The following is a 15,649-nucleotide window of genomic DNA, read 5'->3' as shown; positions in this document are numbered from 1 at the left end:
GTGTGTGTGTGTACACAAATACCGGGTATGAATATACATATCTTTACTATTATTGTTGTATTAATTCGTAACTCCACTAAATGCTTCAATACATGTCAACAAAATTGAGTAGCCCCCCCTTGCTTGTTCTCCACTTTTGAGCAACCCCCCCTTGTAGCTTTTGATTTTTTGAGTGACCCCCCCCTCAGATTCCTCCGACACCCCCCCCCAGGCCATAAATAATGACGGCTCCCTAATCTCATATAATCTAGTCAGAATTTTTACTCAAGATGTGTTTATTGCAAACAGAAACTCGTTATTTGCTATCCTTATCATTCTAAATTCCATGCATGTACTATTTGAAGACTCAACAAAAAAAGAAATAGATTTTGATAAAATACACATCAAGGCAAAAGTTTTTGACTGATATCAGTTTAATTTTCAAATATTGAAATTCATGTTTCCATACACCATCAAATATAAAGACACTTGCATCCTTGGAGGGATATAACATTATTACGACAAATCTTGAACTCTTTTTGGTGCCACTGTAAGTAATCAGTTATAAAAAGCCTTCCAAAAATTAAGAGAAAACACAAAATACCGTCATGGACAGTGTGCTCATATTTGGTTTGAATTGGTCCATCAAGAAATATCTAAACAAGAAAAACAAGAATGACAAAAGTAAATAAGGTCTGAAATTTTAGGTACTGGAGGTCAACTTTAGGAACATGCGTAGCAGAAGAATGTTTCAACACAGTCCTTCATGGTTTCAGCAGGTCTGCCAATATGTATCAGTTTATGAACAATGACAGGAAATGACTCAAGGTCAGTGGAGTAGCCTGTTTCAGTCACTGCCACCACTCCTATACATAATAGGTACACTGCATACAAATAGGTTAGAGATTACAGAATCTCCAACTCAGATATGTGGGCTGTTTCAGTTAATGCCACCACTCCCTCACATTTTCAGGATTTCCCCTTTTTCTTAGCTCATATTGCATATTTTTGACACTGACATGTTCATTTGAACAACGTCACATCTCAACCCCTGGGTCTACCTGTACACCAAATACTGTGATGGTAGGTGTGGCGGTTTGGGAGCTTTTGCGTGTGACGGACATTCATCCACACATCATATATACATACATACATACATACATACATACATACATACATACATACAGACGCCACAAACTCACCATATAAGCTCTTTTTGGTATTTATATACATACCAAATATGAGCTAAAATTCATTTGTAAATGACACAAAAAATATTTGATAGAGATATTTGGGTAATTTGAGGGTTTTTGGTTGAATGTCATATGCACATCTAATTTACTGCAGTTTGGCAAGTGTGCCCTCTAGAGTTCAAACAACGTAGTGGCACTGTTCTCAACCTTGTCACTTTCTATTGTTGATGGATCACTCTATTATATAGGGGGGGGGCATAATGTACTATACTTTTTCTAGACAATATATATTTTCTGGAAAAAATTCAAAATGAACATAAACAGTTTGGCGAATTGTTGACAAAGGCCATGACCATATATTATCAAAATTGTCATAAATGTCACTGTGACATGAAAATAAAGTTATCTGAAAGGATGAATTTTTGTTCCAGACAATAATTACAGTAATCACTTCGATAAAATCCTTTCAAGACTTTTATCCATTTTGTGACATGAAAACCATTACAAATACATTTTTAAAACATCAACAACAAAAATGGTTACATTTTAAACACAGTGCAGTAAACAATTCTTTATACAGCCAATTCAATGAATCATGAAAATTTGATAACAAGAAAGGCACTCATCTATTTAACATTTTTAAGAAGTGATCTTTCAATTTTGTCCTGCTGACTGTCTTCCAACATGATATACGCAAGACAGTAGGAAGCGCTAGCTTATCCTCTCAATCAGTAAAAAAATATTCACTTTATATCATAATTTTTTTACAAGAAGTTGCCATTTAAAAATTTTGGCACACAAATAATTGAAAAAACATAATAATATCAATTATAGACATTGACTCATCATGTAGTCTGTTCCTTTGTCACTTCAGATTAATCAAATAATTTTGTGTTTTGATATTACACACTGAGCATTGATTTGAAATTATAGCAAAATTCTAAACTCCTAAATGTACCAGGAACAACTTTTTAATTGTCAAACATCCTGTGTCTTGAGATCAAAGTGCAATGCACAAATGGATTATACAATATAAATAGATTTACATTACAGACATACAAAAGTACATAAACATAACGGTATGTTGCTGCATCAGTGGCGAAAGTAATACCGTAAATTTCTCTATGTCACAGTTGTGCTAGGAAAATATGTAAGTTTGAAATCCTAGCAGTCATTATTTGTATATGATAACAGTTAATTGGTTTACAAAGTGATTTCTTTATTTCCTGTGAATATTTTAGCCAATTCATGAAGTTACATTAAGGTAGAACACGCCACAGGGACAGATATTCAGATTCTCAAATTTCTACAATTCTTTTCTAATCTACCAAATTTCATTTTTTCCCATAGAGTTAACACAGGGATGGTGGCCATTTTGAATTTCAAATATCGCATTGGTTAATTTGCATCACTAGTTGCATGGTGACCCCTGATTTTTATTGTTGATTTGGTATGAGAAAGGTTGACGGTTTCAGTGAGGAAAGTTTGAGTAAAAGTTATAAGTATTTCACTTTCGAGGAGCATACTACCGTTATTTGATGACAAAAATATTTCATGGTAACCATGTTTGCAAAAAAGAAAAAAAGAAATTTGCATGACCTCATTATTTTTAAAGGGACAAAGTTGCCCATTTTTCATGAAATTTGTTTGATACGAGATACTATTCATATTGTTTGACATGTTAAAAGATACTGAGTGAATGGGTGCACATTCGACCCAGGTTTTAGACACGATACATGAAACAAACGCAATAATGAGTTAATGGTTATGACCAGTAATTCATTCTCGCAATGGTTTCATTTAATTTGTCTAAAACCGGGGTTGAATATATACATGGTCACCCATTTGCTCAGTATCTTTCAACATGTCAAACAATATTCATAGTATCTCATACCAAACAAAATGTATGAAAAATGGGCGACTTTGTCCCTTCAAACCAACCAAAAGACGAGAAACGTTTCATTTTTTTTGGCCTAAAATAATACCTGTTTGCTAATCATACACTACATATATGAGATACTGAATTCAGATGAACTCTGAGCTCATTAACACCATAATACACCATCAGCTATATTCTTTCCTGCACTTCAAAGTTTGCAAAGCTCTGATAGGTTCATGAGTACCATAACAACTGCACACAGATGGTGTCAAGAACATACAAGTGGCTCACTATAAGGCCAAACAAAAAAAACTGTGCTGTTCTGATAACTCGACCTACCCTATTTTTTACCCACTGACCCTCGACTTTTTAAGAGCTATGTAGACGTGGAAGTGAAAAAAAGAAAAAACCCGCAAAATCATGCACGCAAGAAATAAATAGAAGATCACCCGAGAACTAGCACAAAACCTATGACATCATTCATTGTTGCCAATAGGTTACAATACACACCTGGGGATATGCACAAAGTGTACTGTATTACGTATGTTTTGCAAATGTGATCACGGCAAAGAAAGATCGTTGTTGTCTGCTGTAAATCAGAAACGGACTTGCGAACAAATTTTTGAGAAAAACGACCAAGGATTTTTCTCAATGTAAAAAACACTCCACCCGACTTCAGTTTGCCAGTATCGCAGCTGGGCCATGGTTTGCTGCAGTTTTGTAGCCCCGCAAATCCCCTTGAAGATTTTTTGTGTTGGGGAGAGGCACACCTCCCCAACACAAAAAATCTTCAAGGGGAGTTGCGCGGCTACGAAACTGCAGCAAAGCCGTGGTTTGAATGCTACAATGAACTTCAACGTGAAATAAATTCACTCAGTGACCGTGATTCACTTTTATTTTGAGCGACTGCGAAAGTTGAGGAATTATGAGAGCCAAGAAAACTGTTGATGCATTTCAAATTCTGATAGCGGGTGACAGCGGTTGTTTGCACCACCCATGGACGTAACCATGCACCACCGAAGAGAAGCAGGTCTAATGAAACTGGACTGTGCTTTAACAGTGCAAGTTGCTGTCAAAGAATTATGATTCAGACAGTTCAGTTTCTATGACATTCAAACAGACATACAATCTGATGATGGAACTGTTAGCAGCTGCAGGGTTTGAACCCCTGAAAATGCGTATTTAAATATAAAAATATTTTGTAAAAAATTCCTACTGACCTACCTACCCTAATTTAGAAAACCATGTTATCGGAACAGCACAATTTTTTTTGCCTAGGAACCTCAGAAATCAAATTAAAATTGAAACACTGATTTTCATGCTACTTTTTAAAATATTCCTACCGGGTATTTTTCATGATGCTTTTATCTGAGCTGTGAAAAAATATGCCATGAATATTTCAATAAAAAAATTTAGACAAAATGTTTTGAAGGACATCAATGTTACTTTCATTAATATTTTAAGTGATGTATTGAAACAGTCCTGTATCTTGACAATGTATGTCTTGAAATCCAATTACAATGAAAACAACAATACTTTAGGAAAATAATTTTTTCCTTGTGCTGTGTACAAATATAATAAAATACAGTCATATCATACATGTGAATGTCACATTTTAAAAGTACATTACAGCTATGTAACATTTTCAAAATATGGTACAGCCATGTAACATTTTAAAAGTACGGAACGGCCATGTAACATTTTCACAGTACGAAACGGCCATGTAACATTTTCAAGTACGGTACAGCCATGTAACAATTTAAAAGTACGGAACGGCCACGTAACATTTTCACAGTACGAAACGGCCATGTAACATTTTCAAGTACGGTACAGCCATGTAACACTTTCAAAGTATGGTACGGCAATGTAACATTTTCAAGTACGGTACAGCCATGTAACATTTTCAAAGTATGGTACGGCCATGTAACATTTTCACAGTACGGAACGGCCATGCTGATCAATCTGAAAAAACAGGGTTTCATATCCTGTCTCACTTTTCATTCATTGTTTTATCAAAGAAATTAAACCTATCTTCAGATAATTCTGTGAATATTTTTAAAAGCACATCATAACCAATAGTTTATGCCAATAAAAATTCTATTCTACCTGATAATAAGCCGCACACAGAGTTTTTGCCGAGGTAACAGATGAATATGAATGGTTTTGGAAATCCTGACATTTTTACTATTCCATAATATCATAATAAATGTGATTGTTTTGGTACCATAGGGAAACCAAGTAACCTTTACTGGTTTGCTGTCATGAACAGAAAGACTACGTACACAGCATGTATTGAGACACATCACTCCCTGTAGGCTATTACAGATATATAAACATCTCTAGGTTTTCAACTCTTTCAAGATTCAAGCCATGCTGTTCAAAGTATAGCACTGACATGGTCTATTATAGGCTATGACATGTATACATGTAACAACACAGACATGACAGGACATGCCAGTTCAATCACATACCCATTCCTCATAGCTGATAATTGGACGTTCCTATTTCCATTTTTCAATACATCATCCAGGGTCTGATGATTAGCAGCTTGTAAAAAGTAACTTGCCAGATCACATTTTTTGTGGCAAACCAATGTCAACATTGCTCAATCAACTGTCAAATGTACACTTCACATTTGGTCTCCTCTCAGAGTAGAAGACATGTCCAAATTCCTCGACTTACGGTATAATTCCCATGCATTTCAATTCAACACATTAGATGAAGTCTCTGAAAGCATTCTATGTTCATAAAATGTCATATCAATTATTTCAAAATATCCTATTCAAGTGTGAACTCAGACAAATTACAGAGATATAATGCATGCATAATTTACAGTTAGTTGAAAACATCAGTAAAAACTATTTACATCCATTCCAAATTGGTGTTCTTGGAAAGACAAAAATTTAGCTGCAATTTCGTCACTCTGAACACCTTGTTATGAATACATGCTACATAAGCTTTTCCTTAATATCAGATATGAAATGAATTCTTAAAAATTAATATAAAACTCTGGACTTTGTGTATCCTTTCTTGTGGGTGTTGTACTTCAACAGCTGTTATCACTCATGTTATTTATTATCATTTGTTTTCATCCACTATATCTTATTACTTGTCTGTGGCAAGTGATTTCATTTCATCACTCAGTACTTTGGTCACCTTCACAGCTTCTTTGGCTTTCTCAGCACCCATTAAACTTAGTGCCAATTCTGCAGCGTTTCTCACATGGGAAATGGCATCATTACGCCTGCATTGCAAAACAAGTGAAAATATCAATTAACCCATGGATTTTGTATTCATTTGTAGAAAATAAATACGATGAAAGGCAATTTTACCCAAACAGATGAGACAAACCAGTTCAAGTAAATACCTTGAGCTTATGTACGTAAAAAGGCTATAGATACCTAATACATATAGAAACCATGGCAACATCAGGTAATCTGAACTAAGAATCCATATTTCTAAGAACCTTTGCCATGTTAAGCAAGGTCACTTCTTAAGACAAATTGATATTTTAACAGAATATGAGGAAATTGATGCTTGAAATTTATAAATGCAAATTCTATCAGCTGTTCAATTTCATTTCATTTAGTCTTGACAGTAAGTATTACCGGTAATGGATAGCAGACATCTGGTCAAAATTAGTGCATTCAGTATTGATGTAAAGCCTTTACAGAAAGTCATGAAATGTGAAAACAAGCTAATAATTACACATGCACACAGACATTGTGGTAGCAATGGCAACTTGTCCATAATATGCACTAGATATTATGTGTACAGGAAACAGGAGATAGCTTCACAATGCTTTCATTGTTCTTGATAAATTATGATACTAGTACACCGTTGTGATACTGAGAAGACAATATCAACAATATCAAGTCTGTTCACTTCACATCATGGTGGTCATTCACCATCAAGGTGTTAACAGGCTTTTCTTTAATGGAAATGGTAGCCATAGGGTGTGAAACCTTCAACTGTAAATTTCAGTTGCATGAAGTTCACAACTGTAGTAGTAATCTGGCTTGTCTGAACAGCTTGAGTTCAAGTATCCAGAACATAACTCTTACCAGTTACCATGGTTGCGGTATTAAGAAAGTGAAGTCAAGGATGAATGAATTTTAACGTTGAACGTATAAATATTATTGGAACATGTACATGTAAACACTGCAATTATCTTTACCAAAAAGCAAAAGTCAGCAAATATTTCTGAAGTGATAATTTTTGTATGGAGTACTTTTACAATCACATTCAGATATTGCTAATACCTGGGGGATGTGATAAAACTGCAAAGTACTTGCTTACCAAAGATCCACAATATTTGGGACAGCGGATTCAACTTGCAAATGCCCGAGGGAAAGACATGCACTTTCTCGTACCAGGCGATCTTCATCACCAAGAAGCTTTATCAGTCTATCCACGATCTTTCGATTTGTTTTCCCTTGCAATGAAAATGAAGACAAATTGATTAGTAGCAGTAGTGTGATGAGTCAAGCAATTCTCTCATTTAGTAAATGTAGTGTACATGTCCTCAACGTGAAAAGAAATTTGTTCAATGCAGGCATAAAGTAGATGGCTTGTACAAGATCTTGTGCCCTGTCATCAACACTATGTACATGCTTAAAACACTGTCATCATGCAGCCTTTATCATGCCAATTTGTTTGTGTGATGTGGAAACACAGCCAACCAGATAACTGCTACACTCTGGTATTAAGTCATATGACCCTTGATAATTACCAATCAGTGAGTTGGAGACAATCCTATCATAGCTTAATATTTTACAATATTTAAGAAAATGATCAATGGAAAGAATTCTGAGACTAAACCCCAAATTCATTCTCAATGTATCAACAACTATCAGTGTTAGAAATGACAGCATAACTTTCTCTGATACCTCTCATACCATTTAGAATAACAAAATGCACATATTCACATTTCTGGAAGTGACAATTTGTCAGATTATATCACAAATTGAATTGAAATGAATTGATTTCACCAGAAATATATGAACATAATATTACCAGTACATGAGGCAATCTGCAGTGTTTTATCCAGAGTGCCAAATTGTGCGAATCCCCACATATTTAAACAACATCCCTACAAGCATGTCTCGCTCAACTATGAGATCTCTCGATATTGATATACAGAGAATATTGATAGTGGCATTAACATCATGATTACTGCTTCTGAAGTAACATCCCATAGTTGATTAAACCCACTATCTGTAGCAATGGTAAAGTGATTAAACCCACTATCTGTAGCAATGGTAAAGTGATACAAGCTTCCTATCTCAGAAGATGTGATAAACCTAGACTATCAACTACAGTTTGCCTCTAGAGTGCAACACTGTGTTTGAACCCACATGAATGAAGAATAGGTGTGTAGCCTTCTAATATATGACATTTACTGGCTGGAATAGAGCAAGAAACAGGAGTGTCTTTTATTTGATATTTGATCAATGCCCTAACCCTAATTTGCTAATACATTGAAATATCTTAATTTACATAACATAAATTCTACATATTTACAATAACAACATAAATGATACCCCCATATGAGAAAATCAGACATACCCACTGGTCAATCATCAAGAAGGTGAGCTTTCAGAATTTTTATGATTACAGTTTGATATTGCAAGAGAGCCAGTATCAGTGGTAGGTAACTGTGTATATTACACCATTCTTACTTTGTGTCAAATTTATTGTGGATATTTAAAATATTGCTGAGAGGACATTATTGGATTTTAACCTATTTCTAAGCCACCATTTGCGTGATTTGTCTATGAGATCTTCGAATTATCATGGAATTTGCTTTCTGAGCATTTACTGTAAGCTTATTTGTTAGACGCCACAGAAATATGAAAATATTATTTTTATGCTTGAATAGCTAAAATTATAAGGGAAAAATTTATATCTACCAGGTTAAATATAGAGCCATTTACACAAAACTTGAACAATTTTCATACATAATCCTAACCTATATGGCCGCATGGAAAGAGAGGTATGGACAGGTTACATATTAAGATTATTGCTGCTTGTAGATGATTACAGGAAATGACTAGATGGCTACTCACTGATATATGGCACTTTAGACACTTGTACACATGTACAAGCGACCTAGCGGCCGATTTAGCTCCGCTGTGTTTATGTAGAGAATAACTATATTTGACACATGTTGATGAAGAAGGGTGGAAATCTTTGATAGCTCGATGCAGTGGCCAGAAAAAAGTGGCTAACATAAGCTGCAAAAATACGCAATTGAAGATTTCATCATACTTTGAATGTATCACACAGGATCATCCCTAAGAACATGTCAACCAAAGCTATCTGATGAGTAGTTTTTGAGAATAAATTTTTTGACCAAAAATGGCAACAATTGCCCCCAAAAGTAAAAATTGCAGATTTCATCATAACTTTAAAAGATCAAATTAAGTTCATCTATAGAAACCTGTATACCAAATTTCAAAGCTGTTAGACAAGTACTTTTTGAGAAACGCATTTTTTGACCAAAAATAGAAAAAAATTGCCCCAAAAATTCAAAATTGCAGATTTCATCATTATTTCAATACATATCATTCAGTTCATCTATGGGAACCTGTATACCAAATTTCAAAGCTATCAGATGAGTAGTTTTGAATATACACATTTTTTGACCAAAAATGGCAAAAATTGCCCCAAAAATACAAAATTACAGATTTCATTAGAAATTCAATATGTATTACTTAGCTCATCTGTAGAAACCTGTATACCAAATTTCAAAGCTATCAGACCAGTACTTTTTGAGAAACACATGTTTTGACCAAAACTGGTAAAAATTGCCCCAAAATTACAAAATTGTAGATTTCATCATACTTTCAATAACTATCATTTAGTTCATCTGTAGGAACCTGTACACCAAATTTCAAAGCTATCGGATGAGTAGTTTTGGAAATACACATTTTTTGACCAAAAATGGCAAAAATTGCCCAAAAATACAAAATTACAGATTTCATCAGAAATTCAATACATATTACTTAGTTCATCGATAGAAACCTGTATATCAAATTTCAAAACTATCAGACCAGTACTTTTAGAGAAATACATTTTTTGACCAAAAATGGCAAAAATTGCCTTAAAAATGCAAATTTGCATATTTCTGCACAATTTGAACAAATCTGAAATAGATCATCCCTAGGGACATATGTACCAAATATCAAAGCTATCTGACTGGCAGTTTTGAAGAAGAAGATTTTTAAAGATTTTTTACCAGAAATGACAAAATTGCCTTAAAAATACAAATATGCAAATTTCGCCACGATTTGAACAAATCTGACTGAAGTCACCCTAAGCAAACTGCATATCAAATTTCAAAGCAATGGGACAAGCGGTTTCAGAGAAGATGATTTTTTTACCAAAATCACCAAAAAATGCCCCAAAAATACAAATATGCAAATTTCACCACGATTTGAACAAACTGAAGTGAGGTTACCTTAAGTGAACTGCATATAAAATTTCAAAGCAATTGGACTTGCGGTTTCAGAGGAGAAGGCAATTGTTGACGGACGACGACGGACGACGACGGAAAATCAACCTATTTGATAAGCTCCGCGTCGCTGACAGCGGAGCTAATAAAAGCTCAGAGTATAATGTCCTTGAACCATGTTTTTACAAAAAACAATAAAAGATATATCTGATGACCAAGATGGACTAACTGACTAATGTTCAGAAGTCAATCATTTTGTGACAAATTTGTCTACTTGTCAGTTTGGACAAACTCAAATAATCTCAAAGTAGTTTAGCCACAAATGATAAACCTGTTATTCAACATACCTGTCCTACCCAGTGAAATGATAAACCTTTTATTCAACATACCTGTCCTACCCAGGGAAATGGCTGCAACAGCTCTCATGTTTGGATCTTGGTCATCAAGTAGATCCAACAGAGCTGTTATGACAGATGGCGTTCTAAATGTACCTGAAAAATACAGAGAGATTTCAAACTTTGCATGTTAGTTGTCAAAGAGATTTTGAAATTACGAGGATAAACTTAATTGATTCATAAACTTTTGTCGTTTGCACCATCCCTAATTTTGTGTTTTGAACTTCTTTCTCTTAAAACAAAAGTATAAATGATATGGAATTCCTTTAAAATTAGACATCTCACAGTTTAATACTATTACCGATACACAATAATCATGGAAATGAGTGTATTTCATCATAAACTATCGATGACCATCAGAAGATAATTTCACAAGCTTATCTTATCATTGATTGATAAGCTTACTTAAGTTCTGAATGGCATCCAGTCTGACTGTGCTCTCCATATCAAAGACCTCCCTAATGGCAAAGCTTCCAACTGCGTAGTCTTTTAATCTTTCATAGAAGCTGTCAGGATCACCCTGCTTGTCTCCACAAAATGAGTCGTAAGTCTTCTTCTGTATTGTCTTTGAAAGTTCCAGTACATCTTTGTAAATCAGATTCATCAACCAACGTGTTTTATCTTCAGGAAACTCTGTTGCTAGTCTATCTTCGTACTCAGCAATAAACTTCTCTCTAAATTCTATCCACGCAACTTCCGTAGTGTTGCCGAAAGTTCTCTCCCAGAAGTCCCTGCTTCCTCGTAAATCAACTAGCAGATTTCGTCTTGATTTCTGTCTCTGGTAGTTCATTCTGAACTTTGGTGGTTCATTGTCTGTCTCTGCCAGATCACTCGCGCTCTCATTTTGATGTGCATCCAAATCTTCAATTTCTTGTTTCATGGCTGCAAGAAGTTGAGGGAAATTCTCTTGTCTGTCGCTTTGTTTCTCAAAGAATATCCAGTTCAGCTTGGCTAATGTAAGTCGCCTGGAAATCAGAATATATTTCAAGGTGATTGGAAAACAGATATCAAGCTAGGTAGTGGAGACAGGTGTATACAAAATAAATATTAGGTATCTCCCACTGGAATTATGAAAAAAAATAATAGTTTGGTTTCTTTCCCTTATATTGCCTTTTCTTTATCCATAACATAAAGTTTTTTCTAGGACAAGTAGAGTGTTCCTTCATGTTCTGAGCTCTTGACAGCTTTTTCTTTAAAAATTGTAAAAGCAAAGACTTGTAAGATTTCTGGAATGATTGTTATGTGTTTAACTCTTTTCCTGCCAAGTCCATATTTCACCACCAGGTCAAAATTAATGAAACACAACATATTCCATATGGTGTATTTTAACATAATACTGTAAATTTGAAAGCTGTTGAAAACATAAATACTGTAAACTTGATTTTTTTGGACAAAAGATGCTATAACAGACCAAACCAAATGGCAGAAAATACGTCATGTTTTGGCTCAATACAGCTTTTTACTGACTTGGCTGATGGGGAAGTGATACTGTCTGGCAGGAAAATGGTTAACTGAGCATCCATTGATGTGATAAAAAGTTAAATTCTAGTAGTAATTTTCAATCACACACTGCATAATTCAGCTAGATTTGTGGCTAAGATTTGCGTGTTAAAACTCAAAATGTCAACATATTGCTTATTGCTATATACATACCAGTATTAAGAAAAATTATTTTTGGTCAGTTTGAACATCACTCAAAAACCTTCATATCAATCCTTTTGTTCCGTGTCTGAGGTGCTGAGATTAAGGATTGAGAAAGTGAAGTTCTAAAGTTGCAAGATGGTGTGCTTTACAACATTTTCCCCAAGCATCCAAATTATAAACCAGAATTCACATGAAAATTACCTTTTAACTATTTATTTGGAAAGCAGATTCACTGACGCAGTGTTGAGCTTGTCAACTTGGCCTGTACATGCACATACGGTACTGCTTTGTCTTTGTTTGGTGACTTGAAATTTTGGACCAAAAACAGCAAACATTGCCAAAGAAATACAATATTGCAGTTTTCATCATGATTTGAACAAACCTGAGAGTGATCATCCATAGGGACATTCCTTTCAAATTTTAAAGCAATGAGATAGGTTGCAGAGATGCCTTTTTGACCAAAAACAGGAATAATTGCTCTAAAAACACAAATGCAAATTTCCCCCCTAGTTTCAACAAACTAAACTAAGGTCATCCCAAGGAACCTGCATATCATGTTTCAAAGCAATCATCACACACAGTCTAAGAGAAGATTTTTTACCAAAAAAGGGGAAAAAATTACTCCAAAAATGCAAATATGCAAATTTCCCTATTATTTGAACAAACTTGATGGAAGTCACCCCTAGGAACTGCGATACAAAGTTGCAAAGCAATCAGACAAGCAGGTTTAGAGAAGAAGATTATAAAAAATTGCTTCAATAATACAAATAATATTATGTAAATTTCACTACAACCAAGCTTGATTAAGGTCACCACAAGAAATCTGCATATCAAATTTCAAAGCAATTTGAAAATTAACATGATTATTTGACAAAAACTCTTCAAGAGCAAATTATGATGACAGCAAAATTTAACAACTTTGATTCCTTTGTTTACAAACCAAATTTTCATAGCACAAAGGATTGTACCTCATAACTTCAATTTATATGCCAAGATGTAAAAACTGTGTCCTCATGAACATTTTACATATTTGAAGCTGTCTATGAGAGATGACTGACCAATACAGCTTGACAAGGTAATATGAACTTTATACCATTTCACAAAATTAACACTTTTAACAGGAATACAGCCAGATATTTGAAATACTATCATGACAAATTCAACGATGGTAGATATCAAAGAGATACCCTGCAGTACTCACATGCCAAAGTCAAGGTATTGAGACAGCAGTGCAAACTGTTCTCTTGCTACGGGAAAGATGGCTTTGTTGGATATGTATGCAAGCGCTACTTCATCTTGACACGTCTTGCTGCTTGCTGAGTCTTTACTTAGAACTATTAGGAATACCTGGAAATAGAAACAAATCACAAAAAAAGAGATTGATGTATTAGATGTAGTGAATGTACCTATAAAATTTCAAAAATGATGTCCAATATCTGATCAGGGTTAGATATATACGATGAATCACATTTTACGACTCTGAACAGAAGAACACAAATCATTTACAAAGAGCGTAAAAAAATCCTATGCCGATGGTATGATAATTGTGAGTTTTTGGAGTTGATGCTGTATGTAATAGAGCTAACTGATACCAGACTCACAGTGGTCAATCTCTACCACTGACACCAAACTCACTAGGTCAATCTACCATTGACAACAAACTCACTGTGGTCAATTTACCATTGATAACAAACTCACTGTGGTCAATTTACCATTGATAACAAACTCACTGTGGTCAATGTACCATTGGCACCAAACTCACTGTGGTCAATCTACCATTGCCAACAAACTAACTACATGTGGTCAATCTGCCATTGGCACCAAACTCACTGTGGTCAATCTACCATTGCCACCAAACTCACTGTGGTCAATCTACCATTGCCACCAAACTCACTGTGGTCAATCTACCATTGGCACCAAACTCACTGTGGTCAATCTACCATTGGCACCAAACCTCACAGTGGTCAATCTACCACTAAGACCAAACTCACTGTGGTCAATGTACCACTGACACCAAACTCACTGTGGTCAATGTACCACTGACACCAAACTAACTAGGGTCAATCTACCATTGGCAAAGTTGGACAAACAGACAGACTGACACACACAGACTAACAGAGTGATAACATTGATATTGGCCCCCTAATGTGCCTTCGGTACACAGGGGCTAAAAACTTGTTTACATGAACAACACAATATCTGCATTTTGTCCTAAGATTATAGCTAGCTATGCAAATAAAATATTTATGAATTCATCAACAGTTTGAGTAGCTTTATAGTGAATGCTTGAAATACATAGCCTGTTGAATAATAATGTATACAGATGGTTGATAATAATGTGGTATGTAATTTAGTAAATTCTCGATGCAATGCAATGTACCAGTAGGCATATTGCCATTTATTCTAATAAGTTTTAATGCCTTACATTTTCAGTGCCTTACAATATTTGCCAATTGACATCACAAACTCGTTTTAAAGTTAATAAATATAGAATACCATACTCATAAGGGTAAAGACAAGAGCTAAGTGCTCTTTAAAACAAAACAGAACAAGAGAAAATTATGTGTTTCAACCAGATATGAACTGAAAATGCTCACGTGTTTCATTATATATTGCAGTTGTGTAAAATTGAACCTTTGCCACATGTTTACAACTTCATTGAAAGTATTATGATCAACATAATGAACAATAATCACTGCCGATTAGTTCATGAAGTATACAAATATGTAATAAGCTGAAATAAAAATATTAAAGTTCTTTGACTGCTGTCATTGTATCTCCACTTTATATAGCAGGTGTAATTACCATTGGCCAACTACTTCAAGCCATATATGCCGAGCTGTGAAAGCTCATTAGACATGCAAATTATAAATGAGCTGACATGAAAATGTGAAATGACTTTTGATATTGTTTTAACCTGGTATAATCATCAATGTACATAGCATGTTTTGCCAACTTTGATCAAGTAAATCCCAGTATATATCCCTAATAAGCAAAGTTCATTAAATATGTAAATTAGGAATTGGCTTAAGTAAAAATGCTTAATGATTTTCAATAATGTTGTATCATGGTATATGCAATAAAAGTAGCAAGTTTTGTCAAC

General features: G+C 34.6%; 1 protein-coding gene across 5 annotated transcripts in view; it reads right to left on the bottom strand.

The window, feature by feature from the left end:
- Positions 1–395: 395 nt before the first annotated feature.
- Positions 396–15,649, bottom strand: part of LOC139145799 (uncharacterized) — a 69,360-nt gene continuing 54,106 nt past the window's right edge. For 3 of the 5 annotated variants that reach the window (XM_070717169.1, XM_070717167.1, XM_070717166.1), the window contains 5 exons: positions 13,748–13,893; positions 11,308–11,867; positions 10,855–10,998; positions 7,351–7,486; positions 1,626–6,295 (listed from right to left, as the gene is read on the bottom strand). In XM_070717169.1, the coding sequence (XP_070573270.1) occupies positions 6,157–6,295; positions 7,351–7,486; positions 10,855–10,998; positions 11,308–11,867; positions 13,748–13,893 (1,125 nt within the window). In that variant the 3' untranslated portion in view covers positions 1,626–6,156. Of the gene's footprint in view, positions 6,296–7,350; positions 7,487–10,854; positions 10,999–11,307; positions 11,868–13,747; positions 13,894–15,649 lie in introns of all 5 variants that reach the window. The other 2 variants (XM_070717170.1, XM_070717168.1) reach the window with 1 other exon arrangement.

The sequence above is a fragment of the Ptychodera flava genome, chromosome 12 (genome assembly GCF_041260155.1).
Source record: "Ptychodera flava strain L36383 chromosome 12, AS_Pfla_20210202, whole genome shotgun sequence".
NCBI lineage: Eukaryota > Metazoa > Hemichordata > Enteropneusta > Ptychoderidae > Ptychodera > Ptychodera flava.
This window is presented reverse-complemented; position numbering and strand designations above follow the sequence as displayed.